This window comes from Amphiura filiformis, chromosome 14 (assembly GCF_039555335.1).
Source record: "Amphiura filiformis chromosome 14, Afil_fr2py, whole genome shotgun sequence".
Lineage (NCBI taxonomy): Eukaryota > Metazoa > Echinodermata > Ophiuroidea > Amphilepidida > Amphiuridae > Amphiura > Amphiura filiformis.
This window is the reverse complement of record NC_092641.1, coordinates 8,951,987-8,964,850: the sequence shown is the minus strand read 5'-3', so window position 1 is coordinate 8,964,850 and position 12,864 is coordinate 8,951,987. Positions and strand designations below refer to the sequence as shown.

General features: G+C 37.1%; 1 protein-coding gene across 1 annotated transcript in view; it reads right to left on the bottom strand.

Moving 5' to 3' along the window:
- Window positions 1–12,099, bottom strand: part of LOC140169167 (uncharacterized) — a 97,780-nt gene extending 85,681 nt beyond the window's left edge. The window contains exons 1-5 of the mRNA XM_072192424.1: window positions 11,790–12,099; window positions 9,472–9,621; window positions 7,149–7,261; window positions 4,870–5,113; window positions 2,553–2,717 (exon numbers count right to left, since the gene is read on the bottom strand). Coding sequence (XP_072048525.1) covers window positions 2,553–2,717; window positions 4,870–5,113; window positions 7,149–7,261; window positions 9,472–9,621; window positions 11,790–12,069 — 952 coding nt within the window. The 5' untranslated portion in view covers window positions 12,070–12,099. The remainder of the gene's footprint in view (window positions 1–2,552; window positions 2,718–4,869; window positions 5,114–7,148; window positions 7,262–9,471; window positions 9,622–11,789) is intronic.
- Window positions 12,100–12,864: the final 765 nt, after the last annotated feature.

The window sequence follows — 12,864 nt, the reverse complement described above, 5'->3', positions numbered from 1 at the left end:
GCGTTTACAAAGTAATGGGGTGAAGATTCGTTGTTTTAATTTAATGGATGACGATCACACTTCAAACAATTGAAATATGCAATTATAATAATTAAAATGATTTATGGATATGGTTTCAGACCTCGCCGACCATGAGCACTGATAACGGAACGAATACACTGGAAACAATGGGTCCCGGCGCTATACCAATAGCAATGCTGGGCATAGAGGAAAGAGATAAACAGAGAAAGTACCACCAGTCAAAGTCCACGTGTATTGCATACGGTGAGTTCTCGCATATTCATGAGGGCCGATTGTTCGATCGTGCCGTGTCACACAATCACGCCAGCGCTGCGTGCCTTCGCGTATACGCGATAGAGCGTTGCGTGTTTTCGTGATTACGCGATAGACCATGAAAATACGCTGTAATTGCGTAGCAGTCTCGCCTGTCGCATTTCATGGAACAATCGGCCCTCATTTTCGGATGAGGCGGATACTTTGACTGGTGGTACGCGCTCTGTAGTCCTCTGTGATGCTGGGTTTGTAGCGACTCTATGGGAGATGGCCGAGTGGTTAAGGTTAAATACCACTAATTAGTGCTGGGCAGTGCGTAAAAATAAGATAGGGACTTTTTTCCTGCATGGCATCCTTAAAAGGTGCTTAAAAATCACTGAAAAATACCAAGCTGTATAGTACATTTCAGAGTAACATGCAGAAATGGCATGTTTTCTACCATTATTTTACAGTTTTGATGAAAAGTTCCCCGAAATTCATCCACTGCACATCGATTTTGCCCCCAACCAGTTGGCTAAAATCTGTTCACAAAAAAGGAGGGCGCACTGTAAAATTGTGGTCTTTCTACTTCAGTGCTTTAAAACAAAAAAATTCTCAGGTCATCATATGTTGAAATTTTGGTCATTTGGGGATTCATCCTTCTACTCTTAATTGAGAATAATGTCATTTCACTGTGAGAGTTCCTTATATGAGAAAATCGTGCTTGAAATCACCTATTTTTCCATTGAAACCTGTGTTAGAGATAATTAGTGGTATTTAACCTTAAGGCGTTGCGCTGCCGGCCGGGAGATACGATCGACGAGGGTTCGAGCCTTGGGCTTGCCTTAGGTGAAAATTCTCTTCCCTCAATTAAGTTCAGTTAATTAATTTCAGAATTTAATTGAAGAATTTCTTCTCGCCCCCATACACTGCTTAGCACGTGCAGACATAGGTAGTGTATGTGCTTCGTCCGTGATTCGGAAGTCACGTAAAGCCGTTGGTCCCGTGTACAGGATGAGTCAAACCCTGTGCACGTTAAGTGTCAGACCTAGTCGAAAAGAGAAGGGGGCCAGAAGATGAAGAAGAAGAACTACTGGCCATCATGTCTGATCATTCGAAGCCTTCCAGTCACCATCTATTTTAAAACTCATGTCGTTTACTTTAATTAATTTTATGCTCTTATTTCCTTTTATCATCGAAGCTGAAATTTCCGTATATAAAACAAAAGCACATGGCGAATGAAGAACGACCTGCCTGCAACTGCGCTGAATTTGGTTTTGAAATTTTCCCATTTATTATCACTGACGAAGATGCATTCTTATATAGGGTTTTAAACCATCTACAAATATATGTTCCAAAATTAAAAGCTTTTAGAGTTTTAAGTCATGTGATACCGTATCGAATGCTTTTCCTGAAGTCTTTAAATAAAAACAGACCTGGGATCCATTTCACTAAACTTTACGAAGCTTCGTTAGTCCTGAAATCGTTCACTAAACTTACTTACGAACGGTACTCTTCGTAAGTAATAGGAGTTTTCTACATGGACCCATCGTAAAGTTACGTTTAGTATTGGGTATTCGTAACTTTCCGAATGGTTAGTTAAGTTACGAAAGGTTAAAGGTTTAGTGAAATGGGCCTCTGGCATATTATAAATATAATAATTTGGTCTTCCGAAATTAGATTTAGGTAAAATTGATTTTATGAGGTTAGCAAGACAAGCATATGCTGACTTATAAGAAACATTTAAGAGCGATATATGTCTCCAGTTCTTTTAGAAATGACGAGGTTTATCACTCGTTGGTAGAAGAGTAACATGACCAATTGACTCTCTAAGGTATTGATCTGTTTTTTTCCTTATTGCACATTACAAACACACATGTCTACTTGTCAAAAAGGCAACGTATTTTTACCCTGACCCAGTTTGACTTTTTAGGAATTTATTTTTAAGACTGATTTGGTGCAAACGGTTAAGCAGCTTAAACAGAACTATGAAAAAAATCCCTTGTACTGCAGAAAAAATGATTTCCAATAAAATCTACTATTCTGGACCAAGTTGTAGTGGTATAGGTGTCGGTTCTTCCTAAAGATCAGTTATTTTACTGGTTGCCGTTTCCTGCTCTACTATAAATGGAACACTCTGTGAATAAGTAACGACATCGTGGCGCGTTAGATAAAAGTGACGCTCCCACAGTCTGATATGGGGGAAAGCCTACAACTTTTCAACGCTTGAGCTATACAACATAACATCACCTAACTTTATTGAAGTTGTAATGCCCTTGGGCTTTAATATCTGTCCCTACCTTTGAATACACCTGCATCGCCTCCTTCATTGCAGATGTGTATCCAAGGCCCGTTATCAGACGAGAAGATGGACAGCGTGTTAGAAGCCAAACCCAACCTTTTTACCTCGTCTAATATGGCACCAACTTCCCACGACATTTCATTGATGTTGTCACCGTAACGACCTATACAAAAAATTATGACTGTTTATTAACTTACGTCATGTATATACAGACTTGACATTTAATATGGAATACTTTTTCACAAAATTCCAAGACTGGTCTGGTATAGGTTTGCATAAGTGACACGGCTTAAATATTAATTGGCCGGGTGTTTCGGGAGATGGTGTAAAATAATTGTATGACAGAAAATGTGTTTTCCATTAGTTTAAATTATGGCGCTCATAATGTAGTGAATTAGCCTAAAAGAGGGCGACATGCAAAGTCAATATGAACCGAACAGCAGTGCTGCATCCGGGAACTTGATTGCCCGTGGGTTGAACTCCTGGCTGTATAATCAGATACGCGAGCAGCACGTGGATGTGTGGATGGCGTGGAACCAAACTGGCTGCCGTGGAGACTAGTGTAAGAGCTTGTAACCGACTGCATCAATATGTATCTCTTTTGTTTAGTCAAGTGGTTATTAGTCCCACTTCAAGACAAAAGACTCTATCTCAGGCGCTTCGTTTTAATAAACATGAATGAACTCGCGATGCCACTCGGGAATCCTTATTATATTATTTTGAAACTAGTTATATGTTTCAATTAATATTCCTACCATAGTCATAGTCTCTCCTCCTCGCTACCCCCTCTCTTACCAGGCACAACCTATATGTTATATTTAAAAATGTTATGCACCTGCATTACTCTTCCAGAAGTATGCCACACTGCGCCAGCAAACATTGTAATATTGGCCCAGTAATGGCTTAAACTGGTCTACTTCTGGCAATACCGGACACGGCTGACGGAATAGCGCCAGTACAAATCCGATACTGGTTAATGTTTGGCCGCCGTTTTCTTATCAGGATAAGCTGTGCCGTACTTGGTCCATTATTGGGCCAATTGAAGACTACCTGAATATAGCATCGAGCCGGCATGTACATACTGGCCCAGTTGCGGCAGAAACTTGTTGGCCGGGCTTGTAGGCCCCGAGTACCGGCCCTGTATTGGCCCAATGTTGCATTAATGTGGGCGTGGTTTTGAAACCCTGACATTTTTTACTATCAAAATACAATATTTGATCATTATCATCTTCATTTTGAAGGGCCACATGTTATTATTATTATAAAGAAAAGGCAGCGAGTTTATGCTTGTTCCGAATATTTCATTTACTGCCTTGTAAAGAATCTACGTGAGCAAGGCATAATTGTTTTCTGATGACACCATAGAATATATATTTCATTTATCAATGGCTCAGTTTTGTGAGCTTAGTTTGTTATCGAACTTCACATCAGGTAATACCAATTCAATTATGCTGAGTGCAAGTAAGTTTCCTTTTCAAAGGAAATATCTGGTTGAACAGGTGAAACTGACCAAATAATGCCTGAACCGGGTAAAAGAGGAATAGAAGAACACTGCACAGCTAGACGTGGACCAAAAATAAAATAAAATAAAATAAAAAGGACCAAAATTGGACCATTACCGTTTACTTACGGTTTCATATTAAATGGGAATATATTGGCAATATTATATTGGCCCAGTACAGTATTGAATAAATTGGACCTGTACTGGGCCAATTTCAACCAATTTTGGCCCAGTGCTGGCAATATCTATTGGGCCAGTCGAATGCCCGTGTGCACGACCGTACCGGACCAATACAGGCTGCCATTCTTGGTCCATTATAGCAGCTTTTATAGAGCCAGTATCGGGCCGATTGTATAATGTTTGCTGGGCGCGCGCTTGGTGAAGTAAAACTAGATCATTTTTACGGGAAATTAATCCCCTTGAAGTGGAAGTCATGACAAAACTTCGTTTCGCAAACTATATACCAAGCGTGACGTTTGGCACAAAAGTTTATTAATATAATTCATCAGTAATTTTCAGCAACACGTGACATGTTTTTTACCTAAACATAATTGGTCTATTAACTAGATAATACATAAGAGGTAATTATGTAGTCTATGAGGAAATATGCAAAACTATTGTTCTTAAATTGACGTATTTTCATCATAATTTACCGCACACTATAGATTCCCAAGTTAACTTCCATGACTTTAATGACAAAGTTAACTTTAATGACAGAGTAGTTTTGAATACATAATCCTCTATAATCCTCTAGACGTTGAAGTTTGTGGTTTCAAACTTCATTTCGCAAACTCTCTATTTACTAAAAGCGTACCTCTCTTCGACGAGCCTCTAAACCGTTCATTGCTGGTGAATAGATCAACGTGTGTTTGGGCCAATGCATAATACAAGAAGAAAGGCTTCCTGTGAGGAGGCGGTCCCTGTTGCGAACCTCTAATGAAGTCTACAGCGTCATTCACTAAAGTTTCACTGAGTCCATAATGCGAATAGGGCTGCTGGATAATGGTGGCGTTCTTGTATAAAAAGCATTTGAACGGAATTGGTTCGTCTACATGCCACTGTTAATGATATGAAAGAGGTCTGGTTAATACCTTAAGGGTAGACGAGGCATTGTTGGTCGAAGCAACCTAAAAATCATTATCTAGATCAATATATTATTGAAAATTACCACCTTGATGTTTTGCAAAAGTTTATTCTACAAATCGTATACTTTGCAAACTTGCTTAATTTATTGTTGTTAATGAGTTATGTACGTTTTACAAAAGTTTTGTTGTTTCAGCCCTCTTTACAACGTAACTCAAGAACCGCAGCACATATAAAAGTATATCTGTGATATTTTAATTCTTCTACACACTCGCTATGAATTGAGCAATGCAGTTTTTGCCAACGCTCACTACCAAATCACCACAGGTTAAAATAATTAATAACCTTAAGGGATCTGGAATGAGCGTTTTGAGCATTTCGACAGTATTTTTGTGGGGCATGAGAGCACATCAGACATATCGAATTGCATTCTGAATACGAAGAATGTCTTTCTGATATCAAATAATAAGGACATATTCTTAAAGTGCATGTAGCTGGGAGGAAAAGCCGACGATCAATTGAAAATTTTGACCTTTCATATTGAAGATATGGATTTTTTCCCAAAAGACCTAATTTTTTTGGTGTTTTGGGAAAAAAATCCATATCTTCAATACGAAAGGTCAAAATATTCAATTGATCGTCGGCTTTTCATCCCACCTACAAATACCTTAAGTATAAATCATCAGATTTATAAAGTTTACTTCGAGTACTGTTAAATATCAAAAATATCAATTTTTAATAATTTGCCATAAAATGTGTATTACATTGCGAATTTCCAAAAATCAAAATTATTTGATATCAGAAGGACATTCTTCGTATTCAGAATGCAATTCGATATGTCTGATGTGCTCTAATGTCCCACAATAAATACTGTCCAAACGTTCATACCCCACCCCTTAATGTGCGATTTCCATCAAATTTTGTTATTCTTTATTCAAAATGTTGAAATAATCTTAGTAATAACTGCCAGGAAGGGTTGCTGTCCATTTTATACTTGATCAGCTCGTAATCGGCGGGAATTATTATGCTTTTACCATTACGTCGAAAATCAGACCCACGTTAAGAGTGATATAGTTGATCTGCCTGAACTATATTTTGCACGTTAAAAAAGTAGACAAAGTATAGTGATTTGAATTAATAATCGAGGTCCCTTTTTTTGCCTTTACTGTCCCATAGTAAATTATGTTTTCTTCACTTTTTACGGGCCCCCAAGGACCCCGGGGTAACGCACCCGGTTTACCCCCCCCCTTGTCGGCGGCACTGTTTCTTTACAGTGATTGACAGTCTTAAATGTTTACATGACCACTAGGACACGCCTCCATTCATACTGTATGCAGATGACATTCACACCACGTTTTATGAGAGGTCTGCTCTGGATGATGATATCAACATGTGCAACTTGCGCCACCTCGGTCCCCCTATGATATGGCGTTAATTTTCGTCGGCTTCATTTCTTAGTGGCGAATTGGTCCGAATGTAGCGAGGTGATACGCCACTTTGACATAAAATATTTTTCAATATGCCGATAAGTTTGTTTACTATCATTAATGGGTATGAAAAGTGGCGTATGGTCGATACGCCACTATGGAAAACACCAAATATGACTTTTGAAATTGTAACGTAGCATAACGCCAAATTTAATCAATTAATTAGGTTATTTTGGAAGCTCAGACTTAGTAAAATGAAAAAAAAAAATATGACAAAAGGCCTTTCCAATTATAAGAGTATTATATGATGAAAAACACATATCAAGTTTCAAGCGATAGAATATTTCGGTTAATTCTGAAAGCGCTTGCCCCTGTAACCCTAAATACCAGGCTACTTGTGGTCACTTAATCTTCTTCCCAGCCGGTTTCTACCATTCCTAGCATCGTTTGTGATTGATCTACATGCGGTCTGGGCCAGAGACTACTGGTTACTACATACATCAACATACGCAGCGCAGGGTCGATGGTCGCAAGGATTCTGGGAAGTACCAAAAACGTCAATTAATGATAAAATAAATTGTACCTGCTCTTCGTCACACCACCAAGAATTACCAGTCCCCAAATTCGTGCCAACGTAGTCGAACCCATGGTTATAAGGCAGATGTTCACCATCATTATGACTGTGTGCATTGATACCTGTCATAAAGACGATACGCTCGTATTAATAAACATTTATGAAAAGCTGTATTTTATACTTTTTTGTGATTTCTTTCTTATTTCCCTTAAGGGGGTACTACACCCCTGTGGTAAATTTGTGACTATTTGTGCATTTTTCTCAAAAAATAATAACACACTGGTAACAAAAGTTATGTACATTATTGGGGCAAGGAATCCAATTACTACACTGAAATTTCAGTGACTCAAAACAAACGGTTCAGTATATGTGATAGAAAATGAGGTACATCCTAGCGGTACCTTATTTCTTATCATAAATAACAAACCGCTTGTCTTGGGTCGCTGAAATTCCAGTGTAGTAATTGGATTCCTTGCCCCTATAATGTACATAACTTTTGTTACCACTGTGTTATTAGTTTTTGAGAAAAATATAAAAATAGACACAGATTTATCGAGGGGTGTAGTACCCCCTTAACATTATTTACAAATGATCTTTGAATGTGACATTTTTAAAGCGTATATCCTGTTATTTCAGTACTACACCCGCCCTCGAGGTAAGTTATCTTTCTTCATTCTTAGTAAATATAACAATGACATTATGCCCTTTCAGATGATAGAAGGAAAAAAAATGGCCTATACAGAATGAAGAAAAATAATTCACCTCGAGGGCGGGTGTAAGAACTTCAACTTGACCATGAAAACAGGGTATCAATGTGGCAACACTGAATCATTAAAATTGGGTAATTGTAAGACAGTTGCTAGGGTTACTCAACTGTGAAGTCCGTTTGTGCAGAAATCTACCACCTTAATGTGCGGTTTTTGCAAAGTTTGTACTTTTTCACGAGTAAAATCAGAAAAATTATGGTGTTTTAAACCTATAATCAACAAATACAAGGTAAACTGTTACCATGGCAACAAAGGGATGTTGATTTTTTTAAATATATATTTTTGCTTAAACACGTATATGTATAATGATAATTCTTCTCGTCCAACATGAGGTATACATTACCATTAAGTTCGATTATTAACATAAGCTATAGGCAAGTTTAAAAATATGAACATTCATAAATCTAACTCGACATCATCATGATCATGCAACCAAAGTTTTCATTGATGCAACCCTAACTCTAAAATGCAACTGTAACTCTAAATCGAACTCTAAACACTCAACTATACCTATAATCTTATTTAAAAATGCAACTCCAACTCCTAACATTTACTCATTAAAATGTAGGGTCCACAACTTATTACTTCCCCCTAATAATTTTTAAGATAAGTATATAATAAGTATAAAAATATTTTACGAAATGTACAAATAAAAAAGGCTTGTGTAGCCCTACTTGTTTTATACATGTGGACTATTTTATAGCGTCACACGTCATTGCGTTCAGTCAAAATGGTTCATTGTATAATAAAGGGGCCGTTTTTAACAGTATGCAAACTTTTTATTATACGTAAAATATTTGATGCAACATATCTACGTAATTTAATCTATTGCCATTCTATTTCCAGTAATGTTTAAGTTCTAACGAATGTTTGATGACGTAAAATCGATAATATATTTCTGCTAGATATTATATGTAACATATTATCGATTTTTCGTCATCAAACATTCGTTAGAACTTAAACATTACTGGAAATAGAATGGACTAGATTAAAATATTATACGTCTAATACTCGGAGTCTGCATACGACTTTCAACGTTGCACCTGAGTCCTTATAGCAGTCATGTTTTTTTAGGCCAGTATCCATAGGCTGTTCCTTGTGGCGTGTGCCCTTGTTCCGTGTTTACTTTTTCCCATGTGACCTGCCACACAGACAATCTATGGATACGGCCACTAAGCAAAACAAAGGTTCGTTGTCTGTGTGGCAGGTCACATGGGAAAAAGTAAACACGGAACAAGGGCACACGCCACAAGGGAACAGCCTATGGATACGAGGCCTTACAAACACGTGAATATACCTTGCCTATTGTATTGTTTGAGGGCTGACTCCTATGGACTCAGACGCAATAGATGCAATTTTTAACACTGTTTAAAACGGTCTTTTTTACATAATGAACTACTGTCACTGTACGCAATACCGTGTGACGCTATGATTTGGTCCACATGTGTAACACAAAATAATAAGGCTACCCATACCTTTTTACATCACATTTGCATATCGTCACATATTTTTCGATATTATTTTAAAAAGTATTTAGGGTGGACTTGTATTTTGCATGTACTCACCCAAATGCCACTTTCCGACCATGCCGGTTGAGTACCCTACATCTTTCAAGGCCTCTGCAATAGTTATTTCTTCCCGAGGCAAACCGTTGGTGTTATCTCCTGTGAATACCCTATGAGTACCGCGAATGCCAACTCGTTGTGGCAGTCTTCCTGAAATGTTAAATAAAACACACCTCAAAGGCTTGTATATGGCTCACATCGTAAAAGTATAATCACCATAATCTGAATCTAACCCCAAAATGCTATGGTTACCCATAATGTGCATTTGTCTTAAATTAATAAACGTAGCAGATCTATACCATTTAATAGCTTACTTGTGAATCTTTCTTATATAATTTTGCAAAAGTCTTCAATTTAAAGTAAAACAAGCCCACTGTATGATTGGTTTGGTGTAGGACTACACACTATGCAGTAGAAGCCAAATACTTTTCCAATACCCTTTAATCTTCCTTCAAGTTAATTTCTGTAAAATGTACTGCAGTAACTTACCATGCATTGTTGGACCTTTGGAAAGTATTGTCACGTCTATTATGTGTTGGACGTATGGGCATGGCCTTTAATAACGTTGACCTGAATCTTCCAATACAATGCTTGTGACCTTTTAGTGAGTATTTTCACCTACTGGACACAGTTCTTCAACTGCAAGTTACTTGTACTTAACCAAAATCGTATAGATTGCACTGGGTAAAAAGTCACTTGAAAAAACACTTGGCAAAAGCTGGTAAACCCATTGAAGCCAATACAGCTGTACAAAGTGCCACGGGGAGCGGTGTTTTGTGATGTCACATCTTATATGTACTATTATCATCATGTAGAAATAAAGAAGGCCCAATGATTTGTGCTCCCCAAAAACATGTTAAATTTGCGGTATTTGGCAGAGATGATCTCTTATCATCGCAGGTTATGGAGGCATTTCAACAGCACCCTTATTTGGTGGGAGAAGGTCGTTGAACTTTTACACAGTGGCCAAATTCAAAATTGCTCTGACACAATAATTGTGTTCATCTAGTCATAACGATTCAGAAAATGTACAGTTTGGCTTATCTGCGATGTACAGTTTTGGAGTTATGAGCAAAAATGTAACATGATGATGTCATAGATCTAATTTTGGCACCACATGGAGCATTAAATTTAAAAATGTTGAAAATGGTCCCAAATTATTGGCCTTCCCATGATAAATCAGAAAAAATAATCGTTTGTGCTATGTAGGATGCTTCATTACCTCAGTAACACATCAAAATCAACAATTAAGTCCCATTGTGTTCTGTATTGAATCAATGTGACCACGACACATTGTTATGCTGTCTGGATAAGAAAGCGCCCAAGATAGTTAAAACTACCCTTTTTTATTGTTGCAACAAGACAAATAATTTGAGAACAGTTTCATCAGAGCAAATTTAATTTACGTGAAACGAGATACAGGAACGCCAACCACATACGTATGGCGTTTAACGCCTCTTCGTGATCTCTCTAATAGCTTGCCCTTGCTCAATTTCTGGGAAACGTAGCATGAGAAAATAATGCTAAAGTGAACACCCATCCCAAATGAAATGTATATTAATTAATATAGAAAACTATGCCCACCGGATTTGTTGTCGTTCCACACTCTGACCACTAACCCTGATAAGCCTCTGAACATTAAAATATTTGGATCGCTAAAAAAGACCGCAATGTTTTAGTCACCTTCAGTCGGTCCTTCAGCTTATCGATAATATCATCCATAGCCTAAGCGTATTGAAATCTCTCACACATGTATTATTTATACGTTTATCTCATTTCCTACACGCACCCAGATGGTGGCGGTGACGCACTACAGAAATGTCTTAATGTTCTAACTTTGTTATATAAATTATATGTCACAATTTCAGGAATTGACAGTATTTATTGTCATAATTCCCAAGTAATTATAAGTCCTACTACAAAAAGGGACAAATAAATAAATACACAATTAAATACATAATAAATATATAAATAAATGTATAAAACATAATAAATCCCGTTCTTTATTTTCAAATCCATTGTTTTGTATAAATAATACACATTTTATATAATTTACTCATTTATTTAGGTATTGTTATTTATTGTTAAAATTCATCATTTTTGACAGAAGAAGAAAGAAAGAAAGAAAGAAAGAAAGAAAGAAAGAAAGAAAGAAAGAAAGAAAGAAAGAAAGAAAGAAAGAAGAAAGAAAGGTAGAAAGAAAAAACTATTAGTAGGGCTCATTCGTTTTTTCACTCATTTTTATAAAATTTAGAAACTGTTCCCAAAGTATGAAATAATTTATCATACATCATTTTTATATAGTTACAGGCACTAACCTGTCAGAAGACTTGCACGACTTGGAGAACAAAGTGAGGAAGTTGAGTAAAAGTTTGTGAACCGCTTTCCTTCGAGTGCCATATCGTCGATGGGACCCCACTCCTGTGTAGGATGCCCAAAAGAGGAGAGATCTGCATATCCTACGTCATCACCATAAAAGATTATTATATTTGGTTTGGCTAGCCACCAAGGAACCTTTTCATCATTTGCATCAGCGTTGACGACTGCAGGAATGCAAGCTGCCATACAAAAAATGGCTAGAAAGTGATATAACCACATGTTTAGCGAAACTCACTTATACTGCATGAAAAACACTCGGATATCTAAGTGTTCCGTGTCTATGACGCTTTTATTTTTCCCTAATGTTTTGTGGTCACATGTTTTGCAGCTTTATCAATAGATGCAATTACGCATGCGTCCCATCTGCTTGCCCTGCAAGTAAATCTCATTTGAACCTATTTATCTCGGTCAGTGTTTTCGATGCCTTATTAGCTGTGAAAGAAGCACAGAGTCGTGGCGAGTCAACAATTGTCCTCCTAGAACATGCCAAATATCCTTGAGTTTAAAAATATTACGTTTAGCCAAAGGAGAAATACTTCAATGATAACCCATCCGATACCTGCTGATGTATGTTGCTCCATCAACTCGTAAGAAAACATACTTTCAAACAATATTCAAAAACGGGATCTAAAATTGATAAAAAAAAACGTACTTATTCTGTAAAATATATCTTCTTATTGCCCACCAATCAAAATTATGTTATCATTTCATCGATTTTTTAATCCATGTGCGGCCAACATAGTTGTTTACCTGTGCTAAACTTGATACATTGACAAACCGGTAGACTTCTATACGCGCACGCAAGAAGTATGTGTGTCCAAGCCTGAGTTGGAGAGGTCAAAAGTTTTATATGATCAGACATACAGGGTGTATCAAAATGACTGGTACCGGGATATGTGACATTTTCAAAAAATATATCAAAAATATAAAATTATTATAATTATGTACTATAAATGGAAAGGGCTTTTTTTAACTAATAATTGATCTAATAATCTGCATATAATAGGTTGATGC